Below are 18,226 nucleotides of genomic sequence, written 5' to 3'. Positions count from 1 at the left end.
TAGAAATAGACAAAGATGAAGGGGTCACCATTTTGACACCTAGAATGACAAAAACAATACCTTTCTATCTCTAATCCAAGCCTCAACCCTCCCCGAATTTCTGTATAGATACAACCTCCCCCATTCATTTATGTAAGCAATGATCTCAAGTGCTAATATTATTGAGTTTTTATATTGCAAAAGTGGATGAGACGTACCCATTTAAGATTCCCACTCAATTAGTGGGTTCCAGTTAACTCAACTGGTAAAGTCTCTGATGGTTATATAATAAATCTAGGGTTCAATCCCTGCCTATACCAAAAATTGAACGGTGTTTTGGTCTGATGATAAAGAACTATTATTAAGAGTGGAGCTATAGACTGAAACTCTCTCGAAAAAAAAAAAAAAAAAAAAAAAAAAAAAAAGATTCCCACTTAATTGTATAATTCATGGAAATGAAGTGTAACTTTAGGTAGGAATCTTTGAAAAAAAAAAAAAATCTATTAAGAAGGATAAGGATCTATTTGTTGCATTTATAGAAATTAGGTGCGTGGGGGGGGGGGGGGAGACTAGGGACTAGGGAGTGTCATTTATACAAATATTTTAGGTTGAGACTAAGAGAGGAACATCATTTATATACATCTCATGATCTCTTTTATAAGCAGTGTGTGTGAAATCTGACAAGTTTAGCCATAAGAACCCAAAAAGAATTCAGATGACTATAGGATCTCTCCAACACCTTTTAGATTTGTTCAATTAAAAATAGAATAAAAATGAAAAAAATAAAGTTAAAAAATTCTGATTGTAGCTTCAAAAGAAAATGTCAAAAGAAAAATAACTGCACAAGATGCAAGCACTAGTTGATAGCCAAGTTAATACAGTAATTCTAGATAGTGGGTCTGAGACTTAAATCATTCTTGACCCAATTGAAGAAAGTGAAACCTAAAGAAGAATTAGATTGAAACCTCAACAGAACTTTGAAAAAAAAATAATAATAAATAAAAGAGCTAGCAAATCCTCTTCAATTCTTGAAGGAATCATGGTTATCAAGGAAAAAGGTAATTTAGTTTTGACCGGTGAAGTGGCGGAGCAATGTACAAGAGGTGGCTTTGAGCAGCAGAGACTAGGTGGGCCGGCGGTGGAGACAGAGGAGGGTTTGGGTGGGCTAGTGGTGGAGGGAGAAGAGTGATTGGGGTGACCGATAGTGGAGTTTTGGATTTTCTGGTTTTGTTTAAGAGAGAGAGAGAGAGAGAGTATACTATATACGTATAGGTATCGTTTTTTTAGTTTTTATTTTTTATTTTTTATTTTTTAATAAGCAGTGTAGTTAACTAGGATTGGTTGGATTAATTGTACTTAAGTAATCATGTGCAATGCACATGTCATTTTTGACACATGTCAATTTATTAGAGCAGTTTGCAGCGTTATGTTACAATTGGTTTTGTAGCTAAATTTTGTTATTTAATACACACACACATAATTAATACTTAAGGGCAAGCATTTGTTGCAACCTTGGTTGCAGCAATTCCTACATAATGGTGATGTGTCAAGCTGTTAAATAGACACTTGTCTAAATATTTCTCTTTAAATTCTTCGAGATTTGTGCAATATGGCAAATTATTTATGTGGGTTCCACTTTTACTTTATTAGGTCTAATCTCCGCCATTGATTTTCTTTAAAACAAAATAAATACAATGATTTTTGTAGGAATTTTCTACAAATCCTTGCCCAATACTTAATACCTTTCTTTAATCTATTGGGCAATATTGTCTTTTTAATATAGTAGGGCCCTCTCTTCCAAGACTTAACCCCCCCCCCCCCCCCGGGCCCCCGCCGGGGCCACAAGCAGCTAGCCCAAAGCCCAGTTCAACCCAACAAAACAAAAATCTCATTAAAGCCCTTTTAACCCATGGTTACATACAAACCAAAATCAGGAAAATAAAAATGAGAGAGAGAGAGAGAGAGAGACCCCAAAAGATAGAAGCTGGAGAGAGTAGAGACTAGAGAGTGAGATCAAGGATGTGAAAATAAAAATAAGGACAAAATTTAGCTACAAAATTGGTTGTAGTCTAAGGCTAAAATTTTACTCAATATCTTTTTATTGGAGGTTTTAACAAATCTACCATTGGATTACATATTCTTCTTATATTCTCTATGCTTGCAAAATTTCTAGAAAATTAAAGATCATTAACTATGTGTTGAGGTCTAAAAAAGTTATAACACCAAGGCCTAAAATAGAACAATGGGTGAACCCCATATAAAAGGGTTGAGCTCACCACAAGAGAAAATGATGGCCCAAGTCCATTAAAAAAAGATTTAAAACCCAAAACCCACAAAAGGACAGGCCTTAGGGCCCATGAAACAAAGGGAAGAAAGGAAAAAATGCCCAGCCTGTCAAGATCAGAAAATCAAAGGAAGTCTGATGGGAAGAACTGGGCTGGGATACTAGAGGCTGCCAGGGGCTCGAGATCCTCGAGACGTGCAGCATAGCTAGGATGAGATTGAGACAGTTCAAAAAGACCACCAAGAAGCACAAGGAATGAAGGACAAATATGTTCTTCTTAATTGCCCAATGATGCAGAAAGGAACCAAAAGGCTTGGAGAGTAACAATTCATGAACAAGGGACTGGTACCTTGAGCAAGCTAGAAAGAAAAACTATAAAGAGCAGTAGCCGGGAAAACCTTCAACCTGGTAGGGAAGGATTTGGCTCACCTAGAAAAGATGACAAAAAGAAGGACAGCCAAAAAGCTGAGTCTGAAAGGTAAGGTTTAGAAACCTTAAGGGAAGAGAGATTGGAGGTCAGCCTTTTAAGGACACCCCAGAATGGAAAGTTAGCAAGAAGCATTTAGGGAAATAACACCAAAGGAAGAAAACTATGAAAAACAAGGAAATGACCAATCATCAGAGTGGCTGGCACAACGTGGGCTTTGGTACCCAGGGGAATAGAGGAGGGGAATTAGTAGTACCCTGGAACCCTAGAATGACACTATAAAAGGGAGAAGCAACCAACATTGAAGTGGCATTCAACAAGAGTGAATCATAACATAATCATTAAGAAAACTCTGTAAAAAATTGAAAGAAACTAGTAAAAGAAAGAGAAATATAGCCTAGTATCCCAAAACAACCACTATAGAACATACTTAGATTCAAAGAGATTCAAACTTTGCAAGTCTTAGAGGCTTGGATAGCTACCTAAGTCTATAATTTTTAAGCTTATTTTGGACCTTGTAACACGTCTTAGTGAACACATTGTGATTTACAACTAAGAAAAGTAATGAAATATTTCATAGTGTTTTAAGGATCCTTAATAATATATATGTCTCTCTCTTTATTACATTGTTCCTTTACTGTTTCTTGTTGTTCAATACATATATATTTTTGCTTGCCAGTATGTACGTATTACGGTGAACCAAGACCAGTCCCTTTAAACAACAACTCAAAGGCCTAGGGACCTTGCTTCAACTTGAGCCTGGACATTGTCCAAAAAAAGACCCTCACACTATGTCATTAATAAATTGTTTAAATTGCAAGTTTATGTAATTTGAAATCGTGCCTAAAATATAAACTTATAAATTACATAGTAAATAATATCCGATTGACACGAAATTTGATATGCATATTAAAAGCATAAAAAAGATAAAATTTAACGGTTAGATTTTCAAAATATGTAATAATATTTAATTTATTGCGTAAGGTTGTAATCTTAGGCTATAAACAATTTTGTAGTTAAACTTTTTTCTAAAAGTAATGAAGAAAATGAAGCTAGAGAGAGGCATAGTGAAAAGAAACATATAGAAAAGAAAGAAGAAAAAATGATGGGAGATTTAGAGGCGGGTTTGAAATGGCAAAATAGTAGTGTTGGGTGAGATAAGAAATGAATATGAGAAATGATATGTCTATAACATTTCTACAACATTTTTACAACAAATTCTAAGTGGAAGGTTGCTACTGGTTGTTATTGTTGGGGCAAAAAAGTAATCTTAGTATTAGTTTCAAATTTGAACCAATAATAACTAACCACCTGTGATTTGTTATAAAAATATTGTAAATGTAGCATCTCTCAATAAATATAAAAGAAAAGAGGAGTAGAGTCACGTGGGTAGAGTGAAAATGTGAGTTTGGAAACTTCTTGGAAATTATGCATACCCTAAAGATGTTTGCTTATTTACAAAAATACCAATATATATATATATATATATATATATATATGAAAAGAGGAGCAGAGTCACGTGGGTAGGAGTAAAAATGTGAGTTTGGAAACTTCTTGGACATTATGTACTTTACAAACACCCTAAAGATGTTTGCTTATTTACAAAAATACCAAATATATATATATATATATATATATAAATACTTTATAAATAATCTATTTCATTTTATTAAGATTTTTTTTTCCTAGAAAAAAACCTATATATATCCTATGCTTTATTTCGGGGCAATGCACCAGTATACTCCAGTATCAAAAATTTTTATGGAATGATTTCTGAAATAGAATTCAAAACCTTGGAATAAATTTATTCCAAGGTTTTGAATATATATAGAGAGAAAAATGTCTATAGAGAATATATAATATTGTTTGGTATTTGATTGTTTGTTTGTAGTGGGGCAACAGTAAAGACTAGGCAACTAATAAAGATGCAAAAAAAAAAAAAAAAAAAGTCTTTTATTTTTATTGGTAGAAAATTACATCTTAATATATTAAAAAGCAATGATATTGTGTATATGTCTTGGTTGATAGTTTGTTAATACTATATGAACTTTTTAAAAAAAAAAAAAAAAAAAAAAAAATCTTGGCCTTCCCTAACTTGAAATTCTGAATCCGTCCGTGAAGGCATGCTTCAAAATTTTTAAAACTCTAGATAGGACTAAAACAGTGTATGTGAAGTTGTTATTTTATTTTATTTTTTTAAAAAGACGTGGAGTAATAGTTTAGTAAAGAATAAGTTTTTATTATTTTTTTATTTTTTTAAGAAACATACACATACATATAAGAAAAAAGAAAAAGAATTTTAACACAAAGGCATATTATAACTCCACTCAAAAGTCATGGTAGTCTAAAAGGAGGGGTGGAGTATAAAGTTGAACACAACAGTGGGTGGAAGATTTGTATTCTTGATCTGTCCCACTTTTTTATGCTTTAATTTATACTTTACCAACTATAACTTGTCACATTTTTTTTTCTTTATAAAACAACATTTAAACTAGAATATATATATATATATATATATATATATATATATATATATATATTATGACAATTGGTGGAGCATAAAGTATAAAACAAAAGTGGGATAAAGGATTGGTATTTTTGATTTGTCCAACTTTTTGTACTCCACTTTATACTCTATCAATCACAACTTGTTAGGTTTTTTTTTTATTTTTTATTTTTTATTTATTTTTTTTTAATCAAACATTAATACATTTATACTCACCCCAATTGGCGAAGTATAAAACAGGACACAAAAATGGGGTAGTAAAGGAGTTGGATTTAGAAATATTTAATTACCAAACGAAAATAGCATTCAATATGGTATGTACTGACTACCATATTGAATAACTTTAGACAACATTTATAATAGGATTTTTTTTCTTTTTTTTTTTTAACGGATACCTCAAGGACATTTGTTTAGGAAAAACTTTTTGAAAAATTTTATGGGAAAGGAAAAAAATATAATTGATTTTTTTTATATAGTTTTTTATATCACACATAAAAATGGTATCAGAATTATCCTTAAATGATTTAGGGTCATGTTAATAAGTATTTTTAGAGCATCTATTAATGGAAAATGTTTCTAGTTTGGAGGGAAACCCTTCAAATTACTTATATATGTTTTTATTGAGTGTGAATTTTGAAAATCTAACTATTAGATTGCATGTTATTATTATTTCCTTCATTCTTGTAAAATTTCAAAAAGATTAAGATCAATTGCTATGTCATCAACCAAATGTCTAAATTTCAAGTTTTTGTGATCTAAAATTGTACATAAAAAAAGTTTATTGATTAAATAGTAAATAGTATCTAGTTTGAACAAAATTTAACATGTATGTTAAGAACATAAGAAACATGCAATCCAATGATTAGGTTTTCAAAATTGATACATAGTAAAAAGATATATGAGAAGTTTGAAAGGTTTCTCTTCAAAATAATTTGAAAAAAAAAAACCTTATTCTTTGTTAATAAACTATTTTAGAAAAGGTTTGGTACCACTTTTATGAGAAATAGAAAAAATTTGTCAAAACATTAATTTTTTTTTCTTTTATCATAAATTTGTTTCTAAAATAGCTTACTAATAAATACCCTTAGGACATTTATTAACTTTTCTCAATGAATTATCAACAAATCCTCTAAAAACACCTATTAATTGGACCCCTTACAATAATCCTAATAACTTTCTTAACTTCTAAGTAGTTCTAAGTAGTTATAAGAAGGAAACCCAACCCAGGTTAATCACACCTAGATAATTCTATATATAATTGCACATAGATAATCCTATGGTTGGTTGAGAAACTACCCAATCTTTCCAAACTCGACCCCTCGCAAAAGAGTTGGTTTGAAAATAATTTTCTACAATAAAATTTGTAACAACAATATTATGAAATATTATGAAATAATTATTATATATTGTAATACACCCATGAGAGAGAGAGAGAGAGAGAGAGAGAGAGGAGCTTATATTGAAGGTATTTGACGCAAACTTTACACACTACTGGAGGACTAGATTTGTTGTAATGGTGTCATATGTCATCATCCAACAGACCCGATTTATTAGAAGCATGGAACCCAAGTTTTGCCCACTTATAACTTTTTAAGTTATCATTACTAATGATTTGGCTCGCTCTATAAAATCACCAAGCTGCACTTTGCATGACGGAAAAAAAAAAGAACTAGAAATGAAAGATTCTTCTCAAAAAAAAGAAGGAAAAAAAAAAAAAAAAAACTAGAAATGAAAGATTATTAATAATGATATACAAAACACAGTACCATCGCTCATTCCAAATACATTTGTTAGGTTCTAAAGTTTTGGAATTAAATGTTTAGAATCATATTTTGTATGTGTTGGTAAACCAATTAAGATCAAAACATATCTAGTCTATGTGTTAGGCAATGCTCAAATGTATAGGTTTTAAGTTTCAAGTTCAAGCTAACCGTAGAAAAGGGAAGCCACAACCTGCCAAACTTGATCAATCGAGAATTAGGCTCGACTGATCAAGAATAGGAGAAAAAATAACTCTGCTGAATTTTAAATTAGACCCATGCCTGCAAAAACGTTTAGGATTTCATTCTAACTTGTCCACATTTAAAAGGGAAACTCTAACTACGTTTTTCATACTTATGGAAGACTTGTGTGTTACTTTTTGTGAGAGCTAAGAGGTTTTGTACCTTTAAATTATACAAGAATCTACTGGAGCAAGATCTCTAATCAAGCAATGGTAGAACCTATTTGCTATTACAAGATCAACTACTAGTGGTGATCTGAAACGTTTGAATGGGATCTCAAAATCACAAGTATGGGTGTTTGTATTGCAATAAAACCAAGGAGAGAAGGAATCTGTGGATTTGAAGCTTGTACATGGTCGTGTCAATAAGTTACTACTGGAGGTAGCAATAGATTTAAGATTAAATTTAATTGTAAAAATTTTGATTCTCTTATAGTCAATTTGCTTTACCTTGAGGATAGTTTGGTCAAATCGTCCGTAGATTTTAACCTTGAAATAGATCATTTCATTGATTTTCTTGGATCATCATATCATGATGTTATTTACTTTTCCGTTTTTGTGCATGATATAATATATGCTTGTTTTACCTAGATTTGAATAATAAAACTTAATAATAATCAACTTGATTAATTAATTGGGTTAAACAATCTGGTTTAAGAGGTCTAAACAGAACAATCAACATTATTATTTTTTTTACATCTACAAACGCAGCAATAAGTATATAAGAGGCAAAGCAGGAAATCTCAAAGGCCATAACATTGTGAAGATGAGGCCACCCAACTAACAAAATGAGCCTAAATCCGTTTACTCGTCAAGGTCATTGGACTGGAAGGTGGGAAAAAGCATGAGATATGCAAAGCATCTAGGGCAATTTTTTATTTTTATTTTTGGTTAAAAAGCATCTAGGACAACTTGTTAATGCAATTATTCAACCAATGAGTTATATATTTGATTCCCGGTTCATGAATTCTTCATCCTAAGTTTCTTCACACACATAAAGAGATCGACAGAGAGAATGGAGAGTCAAACTCAAACTCAACCTCATATCCTAGTACTTCCATACCCTATACAAGGTCACATAAACCCAATGCTCCAATTCTCAAAGCGCCTAGCCTCAAAGGGTCCTAGAGTTACATTAGTAGCTACCACCACTATTAGTGAGTCAGTGAAAGCCATAGCCAGCCACACTATCAACGTAGAAATCATCTCTGATGGCTCTACAGAAAGTAAAAATTTTGATACCAGTGACAGTGATGAATACTATGAAAACTTCAGAGTGACAGTCTCTCAAAGCTTGACAAAGCTGATTGAAACCCAAAAAAGTTCCGAACACCCTCCAAAATTTGTTGTGTATGACGCAGTCATGCCATGGGCTCTAAACATAGCTCGGGAACTAGGCTTAGATGGTGCTCCATTTTTCACTCAGTCTGGTGCTGTTAACGCAATCTATTATCATGGCTATAAAGGAACACTAAAGTTGCCCTTAGAAGAGCCTACAGTATCATTGCCCTCGATGCCATTACTAGGAGCCAATGATCTACCTTCTTTCATGGCTGATACTGGCACATACCGAGCTTTATTTAGCACCTTATTGAACCAATTATCGAATATTGATGAAGCAAATTGGATCTTTTGTAACACCGTCTATGAGTTGGAAGATGAGGTAGGCTAAGAAATTCCTTTCATATTGATACATAATTGCTTAAGTTTCTCCAATAAGCCTGCACGAACACAAATATATAGGCTTAAATTATTATGTAAATAATGATGAAACTTTTTTCTAAATGATGTATATACCAATTAAACACATGACACAAAAAGTAATTAAAATGATATTTGATTCCGTTATTATGGTAGCACCAATTATATTTCTGACATCAATTAATAAATTCTTCTTCTTCTTCTCAAAATTTTTTTTTATAAATTTTCTATAGCAAAATTAGTAATAGTATCTTCAACATTTTTCTTTCCATTTTTAGCTTTGCTTACTTTACAGAACACATTCCTTACGTTCTCTCTTTCAAATAATCCCAGATTTCATCCTATAATTGCTATCTTCTCCATCTTTAGTAATTTACAAGCTTTTATAATTGAAAGTCGATTATGTTGTTGTTGTTGTTGTTGTTGTTGTTGTTGTTGTTGTCGTCGTTGTTATTATGATAAATTCGTTTGTAATCCATTAGGTACTGAATTGGATGACAAGCCAATGGCCTGTTAAAACTATTGGACCAACTATTCCATCAATTTACTTAGACAAGCGGTTGGAAGATGACAAAGAGTATGGCCTTAGCTTGTTTAAGCCCGATATGGATGCTTGCATGAAGTGGCTAGATATGATGGAAGCTGGCTCAGTCATTTATATATCATTTGGAAGCTTGGCATCCCTTGGAGCAGACCAAATGGAGGAACTGACATTGGGATTGAAGAATAGCAATTGCCACTTCTTATGGGTAGTTAGAGATTCAGAACACAAAAAGCTTCCAGCTAATTTTGTACAAGAAACAACAGAAAAAGGGTTGGTTGTGAGTTGGTGCAATCAACTTGAAGTATTGGCTCACAAGGCCATTGGGTGCTTCATGACTCATTGTGGATGGAACTCGACGCTTGAGGCATTGAGCTTGGGGGTGCCAATGGTTGCTATGCCACAATGGACAGATCAAAGAACTAATGCAAAGTTCATTGTAAATGTGTGGAAGGTAGGGGTTAGGATTAAACTTGACGAAAAAGGCTTTGCTAACAAAGAAGAAATAGAGTTTTGTATAAGGGAAGTAATGGAAGGAGAGAGCAGGAAAGAGATGAAAATGAATTCAATGAAATGGAAAAAATTGGCTATAGAGGCAGTGAATGAAGGTGGAAGTTCAGATAAAAACATAGAGGAGTTTGTGAAAAAGTTATAAATTTTGGCCAATATGACCAAAATTTATTGAACCAACCACCATATAGTAAATTTATTCTCTAGAAATGTGTACCCACCTAAAAACCGGGCTATTCTGAACTATTTCGGTTGATACAAATCACTCCGTCTTTTTTATAATTATTTATCCTTATTGTGTAATGAATAAATTAAACTCTTTGTTTGTGTGTTTAATTTATTTATTTTTCATTAATGTTGATACTGAGAACCCTAAATAATTGTTTTAAATTGAGACTATTTACTTGTATAATGATAAATATTAAGAAGAAGTTATATTGAGTTCAGAAAGTAGTAATTTTGAAAGTTTATATTACTATCAAAATATTTAATTATTTTTGCGAAATCAAAATCAGACCTCCGATGAAATATTTATTTATGGCAAAAATTGTACAGTATTGATATTTTGTTTGATAATTTGATAATTATAATGAGGAAAGAGAGATTAGAATTCTGGGCCGTACTAGTTACCAATTGATCTACAAAATTTTTTAATTTTATACTCATGATTTTAATGTAATCTGTAACTATTCATTCGATTAATTATCAAGAATGACTGTAATTTTACTATAATTTGTCGTTATGTGGACGCAGATTAGATCACTAACTAAAGCCACTTACAAGTACAGATGACGACCCAATTAAGGTGTGGTGTATCATCTTTTTCTTGTCTAACCTGGACATGCTTAATTGACGTTCTCAAAATGTATTTTTAACACTTAAAAACAAAATCATGTGAGACCAAAAATATAGGTTTGGATGACTATTTTTAAAAATCCATCTTAATTAACGATCATGTGCCAAAAATATTATGCAAATGTGATAATTGAACATCTTTAGATGTTTTCATTTTCAGCTTCGTGGTTTTCACTAAAACGTGGTGGAAATTTAGTAAGAAAATGCCACCATGGCTATATCGTCTTCTTCTCCATCTCTTGAGAGATGATACCCTTACGAGCCACAAAGCTCCTTTGTTAACAACAACAACAACAAAAAAACAAACGGCTATAGCCCATGTTTTTTGTGAACATTCACAAAGCTCCTTCTTGCAGGCTGACTCAAATTATTAAGAGGCTGTTTGGATTGAGTTTTTTGATAACTCAATTCTCTGTTTCCATAACTTATAACTCAAAAATGGTGGAACCCATAGTAAAAAGGTTGTTTGGCCAAACGATAACTCTGTTTCCATCACTCAATTCTCTGATTTTTGAGTTATGAGTTATGGAAACTGAAAACAACAAAAGGCTGTTTTCAGTTTCCATAACTCATAACTCAATGGCATTTCCGTAAATAAACACACATGAGGGACCCACAGCTGCAACTTTTGACCACCTTTTGACTTTTTTTTTTCCTGGGTTGGCGTTGGCTGTTTTTTTTTTTTTGGGTCGGCGTTGTTCTTTTTTTTTTTTTTTCCTTTTTCTTTTCTTTTCCTGGGTTGGCTGTTCCTTTTTTTTTTTTTTTCTTTTTCTTTTCCTGGGTTGGCTGTTCGGTTGGTTTTATATATATATATATATATATATATTAGCTTCGGTGAGTTGCGTACTAAAAAAAAAAAACTGTACTGGCTGACAGGTGTGGGACCCATGAATAGTGTGAAAAAATTGAGTGATGAAAATAAAAGTGATGTTGCCAAATGAGTGTGAAAAAATGAGTGATGAGTGATGAGTGATGAGTGATGGAAATTGAGTGACGGAAATTGAGTGATGAAAAATCCTTATCCAAACAGGCTCTTATATTCTTACTAAACAAACACTTGTTTTGAAAATCCATTTAGATCAAGTTTTTAACCTGATAGAGATATATTAGCTCTATGTAATATGCCCAAACCCAATCTTTTTAGTCCAAAGTTTAATCCACTATATATACCCATGTTATATATAATTATATATTGGCATAACATTTTTACATTTATAAAGAAATTTCAAAAAAACTGTTAGATATATTATGATCTAAGTGGCTCAAACTAATTGTAGGCTCATGTACTTGTAGAATAAACATATTAATCTAAAGTTAGTCTAGGGTTAGCTTAAGGTTAGTTAAGTATTTTTTAGCATATAAACCCTATGTTAGGTTTACTATAACACAAGTGCTTAATATATATATATATATATATATATATATGGGAAAATTACAGTAAACCCACTTGTGGGTAGACCCGTTTTCACTTGCCTACCTATGGTTCAAAACCTAACACTTTGCTTACCTGAGGTAACTTCTATTAGGGATCTATTACTCACCTCTCCTTTTGTCGTTAGGAAAACACATTTTTAGGGAAAAGCAAACATAACAAAAATAAAAAAGCCGGGGTTTTGATTGCTTAAGAACTTCTATAAGAACAAAATGGAGGAATAGCACACAAATCCCACTCCAATATTGGCTTCTCCCACCAACCCAATTAGCTACCTCATCCATAGCTCTCTGTGCTCGTCTTTCATAATCTCCAATGGGGTTTAAAGCTCGGGCCTTGCATTGAAGTACTTGAACACCTTTTCCTGAATCTCTCTGTGCTTCCCTCTTATGCAATCCAACAACCTCGTCGTTGTGTCCATTTCCAGCTTCTTCCTCATTGTCGTTGCCCCGCAAGCTAAAGATGATCGTGATCATGATCATGACCTAGGTTGAGGAGCTACAAGGAGAGCTGTTGGATTCGCCGAGTTGTGGGGTTGTCAGATTCAGTTTCTTCAAGTTGCTTATTTAGGTGTTTTGCTACTATGCTTGGGATTCGAAGTAGGTTTGAAGTTGGAATTAGGGATGTGTTTGAAGTTGGAAGGTTCCTTCCCTTTCCTTGATTGGTGGTGTTTGGTTGTGCAGAAAAGGACTGAGAATTAGGAGAGGTACAAGCAGCACCTAGGGTCGTCACCACGCCACTAAACCCATTGCTGATCTACCACAATCCAAACCCACAGCTGGATTTCTCTTTATCTCATTCTTTGGTTGTTGATTACTTATCTCTATATCACTTTCTTTTGTTAATAACATTGTTGGTTGTTTTGAGATTGTTGGTCTTCTTGTAAAAATTGGTTCACAATTTTGAGTTGTTATGAGATTGTTGATATTAATATAGATTAAATGTGATTTCATTAAGCCCTTTGATTTGTGTGCTATTCCTCCACTTTGTTCTTATAAAATTTCTTAAGCAATCAAAACCCTAGCTTTTTTACTTTTGTTATGTTTGTTTTTCCCTAAAAGTGTGTTTTCCTAATGGCAAAATAAGAGGTGGGTAAAAATTCTCTAACAGAAGTTATCTCAGGTGAGCAAAATGTTAGGTTTTGAATCACGTGTAGACAAAGTGAAAACAGACCTAACCATAAATGGATTTATTGTAATTTACCCCATATATATATATATATATATATATATAATAAACATTCAATGGTACACATTACACATGACACCTTCACAATTGAAATTTACAAATTAACAAATTAATCTGAAAATTTCCAAAAGGCCAAACTAAAACTTAAGGAGCAAGGTTTTATGAAACTTAAAATTGCATCTATTGTTAAGCCCTTTTCTTCTTAAAATTCAACTTATTTTTAAAGTAAAACTTTATTTTTATCTAATTTTTTCAAATAAAAAAATCAAAAATTAAGTGAGAGTTTGAAAGAACTAATAATTATTGATTTATTTTATTTGAAAAAATTAGATAAAAATAAAGTTTTAAAGTTTTACTTAAAAAAGAAAAGTTGAATTTTAAGAAGAAAAAAGGGCTTAACAATAGATGCAATTTTATGTTTCATAAAACCTTGCTCAACTTTTAGTTTGGACTTTTGGAAATTTTCAGATTAGTTTGTTAATTTGTAGATTTCAGTTGTGAAGGTGTCATGTGTCATGTGTAATGTGTACCATTGAATGTTTATTTAATATATATATATATATATATATATATATATTAGTTATTAAGACTTTAAGTGAATTGCATCACACTTGTTGTTCAACTTAAAATATTAGGATGGCAAGACTTAAAAGTGATTCGTGTGACTTGTTTACGGTAAACCAATGAGTACACAATTGCCTTAATAATTTTTTTTTTTGTTTTTTTATCAGATCGCCTTAATAATTTAAAGTTATATTATTGCCGAATTAGAAACTATACCAAACAAACCAATTTTTTTAATTAATTTATTGGATGACTCCATTTCCACTCACTATAGGCTATAGCCACACTACAACACCATTGATACAAAAATATTAGTAATTTTTTGTACTTTTGTGCAAATAATTCCAAAATGGGTTGTCACAAAAGAAGACAAAATAAATTGGTCAACTTGAAAATGAAGATTAAAAATTCATTCTACCTCAGAGAGCGACAAAATAAACTTAACTTTTTGGCTCTATGCGTCCGGCGAATATTCACCCGTTTACGTAAGCAATGATGGCAAATGATGCCAAACTTATGGTCCAAGTTTCTTCTCATTTTGTCATTCACGCACGGCATCTAAATCTGGTGTGATAGTGTAATATATAATGTGATTTTTTTTTTTCCCTAAAGCAATAGTTGATGCTATAGATTTTATATATATAGTACTATATAATATTTATAGTAAGGATGTCAGTGGCAGGGTTAGAGAGAAGAAAACTTATGTAAAGATGATAGCAGGTTTAGTTGGAATAGGGGTGGATTAGAGACGTTTTACTAATCCTAAAGATGAGACATAAAGAGAAATCATGACAGTAAAAGTAATAACTTAGAAATAGAGACAAGTATTTTCGAGAAAGAAATAAAATATGTATAAATATACATTTATTATAACTAGAATAGGATATGTATAAAAAAAAATTACATCATATTTATAATATAGTTGAATAACAACAACTACAATAATAATAATAATAATATTCATGCGGGTCAAGACCGAGTAAGAAAGGGTGGGAGCAATCTATAAGACCGAGCCGATCTAACATGTACATGTAATGGCTCTTCTCCGTCATATAAATATATATATATATATATATATATTAAACACTCAGAAGTTAATAAATCACGTCGAATTTCTACGTAAAGAACACAACCTTAGCAGAGGTCCAGAGGATAATCTAATCTAATTGATGTTTGAAATAATAAAAAGGAAATACTAACGAGTATCCTTAGGGCATAGGGCACTGGTTAAAAATCCAGTTAAAGAAAGTTTTTATGGAAAAAGAAAAAAAATAATATTTTCACAACTTTTTTCATTTCTCATAAAAGTGATATCAAAACTTTCTTAAAATGAATTGTTAATGAATGTCCGTTAGCATGATCCTAAAAAAATTTTAAAAAAAAGAGAGAGAGAGAGATCAAGTACTGTCAACGGTATGAACTAATCCTCCTCCCCTCACCCCAAAAAAATAAAAAAAATAAAAAATAAAGGTAGTTAGGGATGTACTAAGTAAAATAAAATAAAACAAAATAACTCGATTAATTTGTTGAAAATCACAATTGAATTTGTTGCTTCAAATTCAAACTAGTGGAAAAGAAAAATTATAAGAAAATATAACATCATTACCAAAAGATTAGAAATGAGAAATATAAATGAAGTTGATCATTTTCGATGCTTAATTCTTTTCTCTAAATTTTACATCTTGCAGGAACATTCTCTACCAAATCGCAAATCCCCCATTTCCTGTTGCAGCTAATTCTCCGACGACACACTGAACCTCACTGACTAGAGGCCCGAATAGCCACTTGGGGCAGCCCACTTTCATTAGCCTGGCCCAAATCACTAGTCATTCACATCACGCTCGATGTACCCAGTTCAACTTCAAATCGAATTAACAAATGCCATACCATGATTAATGGGATATAAAATGGAATACTGAAAGTAAGATAGAGAATTTATATTATATTTCAATCCTCATTTTTTTTCCCCTCCCATCCTCATGAAAATTTTATATTTTGATTAAAAAAAGACTAAAATGTAAATCATACTTCTAAAATCCGGATCTTTTTAAATTTTATATATTGAAGTTTTAAAATTTGGATTTTATCCTCTAAAATTATATTTCATTTGCATGAGCTGCCCCTTTGTTTATTTTTATGTGGCATCATTTTATTGAACGAACAAAATACTCATAGCAAGGTAATGTGACATTCAATGAAAAATATGGACAAAATGACAGTTGATGCATACATAATATAACTTATGATGGTAAAATTCATATTTTAAAACTTCATAATGTAAAATTCAAGGACTAGCAAACTTTAAGGGTATAGTTTGCATTTTGCTAAAAAAGATATATATATATATATGTAAAGAACAAAATTTTCATTCCACTGAGAACTTCTAATTTTGTCTTGATTTTTTCAAAATTTCTTTTTCTGTGCTGATCGAGATTGCAGTTCAACTAGAGTTCATTGGTCAATGTGTCCTCGATTGGGCCCATTGAAAATCTGATAAGTTCGAGGGTGGCGAAGCTAATAACTCAAATGAAATAAACTAACGTAAAGAACTAAATACTTCTTGTCATTTAGAAATTGCTTGGTTTCTTGAGGACATTTCAATAATTTGTGGAAGTTTTGGTTCTAATTGTTTTGTTAGTTATTTGCTAGTGTTTCTATTATAAGATGTAATTAACAAAGTTCCTAGCTCTTCCTATCAAAAAAAAAAAAAAAAAAAAACATAGTTCCTAGCTCTTGTTAGTGTTGTTAAAGAGAATGAGGAGGCCAGTAATGTTTCTCTGTTCTCTTTCTCATTGTAAACCACGATATTGAATAATTATGTCTGCTATAAACGTAAAATGTAAATTAAACAGAAATTTAAAGTACTGAAGATTCTTGCATTAACATGATGGCATAACTACACTCAGACCATATTTATAAACTATGCATGTTAGGAAGTAACTTATTGGTTTCTTTTCCGATTGTTTCTTCTCTTTTTTGGTTTTCTTGCCGACTTCCATATGCTCATTCGACAAATTGGGCAATTGAATTGAATACGCAGCCACTGCCTAATGCAATGGAAGTGGAAGATATGGTTGCAGATAGGGAACTTTTGGCATTGCCCTCCGGGTTCAAAGTCTTCCAAGCATATGACACAATCTTTCCCACTTGTTGTTTCTAATTTATCCATGTCAAAGATCGAAATTGCAGGCAGCCTGGCAAGCGCGCGCTCCAGTTTCTGATCCGCCGGATCCAATTCTTTTATATCTGAGGAAGTTGGCTCGAGGTGACTTGAACGCCGATAAGCCTGAACCAATTCTTCTATGTTTAAGGAGAGGTGACCAAAATTTTGAGCCTGAACCGATTCTTCTATGTCTAAGGAGCGGTGACTAAAATCTTGATCCACCTCGCCTGTACTCCACTCTATTCTCCCTCCCGCTCTATCCTTCCAAACCAATACTAAGCAGTAAATGCAAAATCCACACAGAAGCACTGCAAAACAAACTAAAATGGTGTTTTCCATAATTGACTCGAAGGGTGTCAAAGGACGAGGAGGGGCTTCATTTTCATAATCAACTGAATAAAAAAAAAGCTGATCCATGATCAAGAATTTTTGTAAATGTTGCAAGAATTTGGTCTCTAACACTGAAGGTGAAACCCCATTTATATTAAGACAAAGGTAGCTAATTTGGTGGAGATTTCATACCTTTCGAAGTTTCCCCTCCACTACTTATTCGCGTAATTTGGTTTAAAAACCATTGATGGAGAAATCTCAACTTAAACAACTTATTACTGTCAAAACTTACACACAAAGGACATTACTTAACTATTGCTTAATTCTATAAAGTTGTTATTAATGAATGCTCACTAACATTAATTCGTTATCCAATTTATTTTTAGCAGACCTAAATTAGGGATTTATATAACTAAATCTGGGACTAACTATAATCAACACGTTTTTTTAATTAAAAAGTAAAGGATTTATGACTAATCAGTGACTTAAGATATCAGATATTGATTCATTGAACTCAATATTCTATTAATTTTCAGAACTGTTTTGTTTTAAACTTTTAGTAAACCTTTTGGAGTGAGCTTAAGAATTTGCTTATGAGATTCATCCTACCCTCTTCTCATTCTCAAATGAACCTTGGTTCAAAAATAAATCAAACCAGAAGGAAATGATCCTGGGGCTATATAAGCGGATCATTGATCATGGTACACTCTGCTTATGATCTGGCTATTCAAATGCCAGGTCTAA

The 18,226-nt window shown here is 32.1% G+C and overlaps 2 protein-coding genes across 2 annotated transcripts; one reads left to right on the top strand and one right to left on the bottom strand.

Moving 5' to 3' along the window:
* Positions 1-7,997: 7,997 nt before the first annotated feature.
* On the top strand, positions 7,998-10,284 carry LOC115963142 (UDP-glycosyltransferase 74E1-like). The gene is made up of 2 exons (XM_031082039.1): positions 7,998-8,861; positions 9,382-10,284. Exons 1-2 carry the CDS (start codon positions 8,214-8,216, stop codon positions 10,093-10,095), a joined length of 1,362 nt encoding a protein of 453 aa, XP_030937899.1. The 5' UTR covers positions 7,998-8,213; the 3' UTR covers positions 10,096-10,284.
* A 6,646-nt stretch (positions 10,285-16,930) lies between these two features.
* On the bottom strand, positions 16,931-17,491 carry LOC115965078 (E3 ubiquitin-protein ligase ATL76-like). The gene has a single exon (XM_031084281.1). It carries the CDS (start codon positions 17,489-17,491, stop codon positions 16,931-16,933), a length of 561 nt encoding a protein of 186 aa, XP_030940141.1.
* Positions 17,492-18,226: the final 735 nt, after the last annotated feature.

The sequence above is a fragment of the Quercus lobata genome, chromosome 10 (genome assembly GCF_001633185.2).
Source record: "Quercus lobata isolate SW786 chromosome 10, ValleyOak3.0 Primary Assembly, whole genome shotgun sequence".
Taxonomy (NCBI): Eukaryota; Viridiplantae; Streptophyta; class Magnoliopsida; order Fagales; family Fagaceae; genus Quercus; species Quercus lobata.
Note: the sequence above shows the minus strand (reverse complement) of the source record. Positions and strands in the feature narration are given on the sequence as shown.

Excerpts from the sequence above, each read along its gene's own strand:
- LOC115963142 (XM_031082039.1), top strand. The coding sequence starts at position 8,214 with ATGGAGAGTCAAACTCAAACTCAACCTCATATCCTAGTACTTCCATAC. Across the intron at positions 8,862-9,381 it reads TCTATGAGTTGGAAGATGAG|GTACTGAATTGGATGACAAG; the intron begins GTAGGCTAAGAA and ends GTAATCCATTAG.
- LOC115965078 (XM_031084281.1), bottom strand. The coding sequence starts at position 17,491 with ATGGAAAACACCATTTTAGTTTGTTTTGCAGTGCTTCTGTGTGGATTT.